This window comes from Cebus imitator, unplaced genomic scaffold, assembly GCF_001604975.1.
Source record: "Cebus imitator isolate Cc_AM_T3 unplaced genomic scaffold, Cebus_imitator-1.0 Scaffold384, whole genome shotgun sequence".
Lineage (NCBI taxonomy): Eukaryota > Metazoa > Chordata > Mammalia > Primates > Cebidae > Cebus > Cebus imitator.
In genome coordinates, this window is record NW_016107699.1 from 2,119,653 (window position 1) to 2,120,897 (window position 1,245).

General features: G+C 59.8%; 1 protein-coding gene across 2 annotated transcripts in view; it reads left to right on the forward strand.

The window, feature by feature from the left end:
• DEAF1 (DEAF1 transcription factor) overlaps positions 1–1,245 on the forward strand; it is a 51,263-nt gene that overhangs the window by 11,919 nt on the left and 38,099 nt on the right. For both annotated transcript variants that reach the window (XM_017507855.2, XM_037731140.1), the window contains one exon: positions 636–775. In XM_017507855.2, the coding sequence (XP_017363344.1) occupies positions 636–775 (140 nt within the window). The remainder of the gene's footprint in view (positions 1–635; positions 776–1,245) is intronic.

A 1,245-nucleotide genomic window follows, 5' to 3' on the forward strand; every position in this document is an offset into this window, starting at 1 on the left:
TGAGGGAGGACTCCGTGCAGGGGCGGGCCGCGCTCGGGTGAGGACTGCAGCTTCAGACCTCAAAGCTGTGTTCCCGTTCGTAATCCCCCTAGGATAAATTGGAGGCTGAGAAAGACGAAAATCCTGGCACATAGTACTAGTTACAAAGACAGTAGGTGCAAGTGACACCCATTTCCTGTGAACTGGAGCCGAGGCCTTGGAGAGGTGCAGGGCAGGGATGGTCCCAGGAACCATTTGGGGGTGAACTGAGAAGCCATCATGACCCATAGGATGGGAGACAGGCGGGAGAGGAAGCGGGAGGGAGGGAGGCAGGCCTGGGACGTGTTCCTCCAGTTGCCAGGTCAGCTTGGGACTTGTAGGTACAGAGGCTCCGGAAGTAGGTACCAGAGGTGCTCGGTGTGGGACGGGTTGAGCTTGCAGAGACTGCAGACAGTGGGTGGAGAGATCACAGGGGGTCAGAGGTACAGGCCACAAAGGGAGACCCGTGGTGGCTCAGACGTGGCTGTTGAGTGAGTGAGATTGCGTGGGCCGCCGGAGCGCTGGTGCTGGTGGAGCAGCGGAGGAGGCGCCAGGAGGGAGGTGACAGGGGGCGACATTCCCCCTGCTGCCGTTGTGACTGCTGCCCCTCCCTGCAGGCGGCCGGGGGCGGTGCATCAAGCAGGGGGAGAACTGGTACAGTCCCACTGAGTTTGAGGCCATGGCAGGAAGAGCCAGCAGTAAGGACTGGAAGAGAAGCATTCGCTACGCAGGCCGGCCCCTGCAGTGCCTCATCCAGGTACCGGACGCTCCCACCCATGCTCAGCACGCAGTTCGGACGTGGGGCCCTCCTAGGTGGCCCAGCTGGTGGGGGGGGCACAGACCACGGGGTCAGACAGACGGGGTTTGAGGCCTCCGCTCGCTGCCTGTGTGACCTTGGGTGAGTTACCCTCCCTGTATTTCAGTTTCCTGATGTGACATGGGATGATGGTGATTTGACCCTTGGAGGATTGTCGGGAGGAGGGCAAGAGGTCACAGCGCCTGGCACAGAATAGGCGCAAACACATAGAAAGTGAGAAGAGTGGGCTGGGCGCGGTGGCTCACGCCTGTAATCCCAGCACTTTGGGAGGCTGAGGCGGGTGGATCACGAAGTCAAGAGATCGAGACCATCCTGGTCAACATGGTGAAACCCCGTCTCTACTAAAAATACAAAACATTAGCTGGGCATGGTGGTACGTGCCTGTAATCCCAGCTACTCAGGAGGCTGAG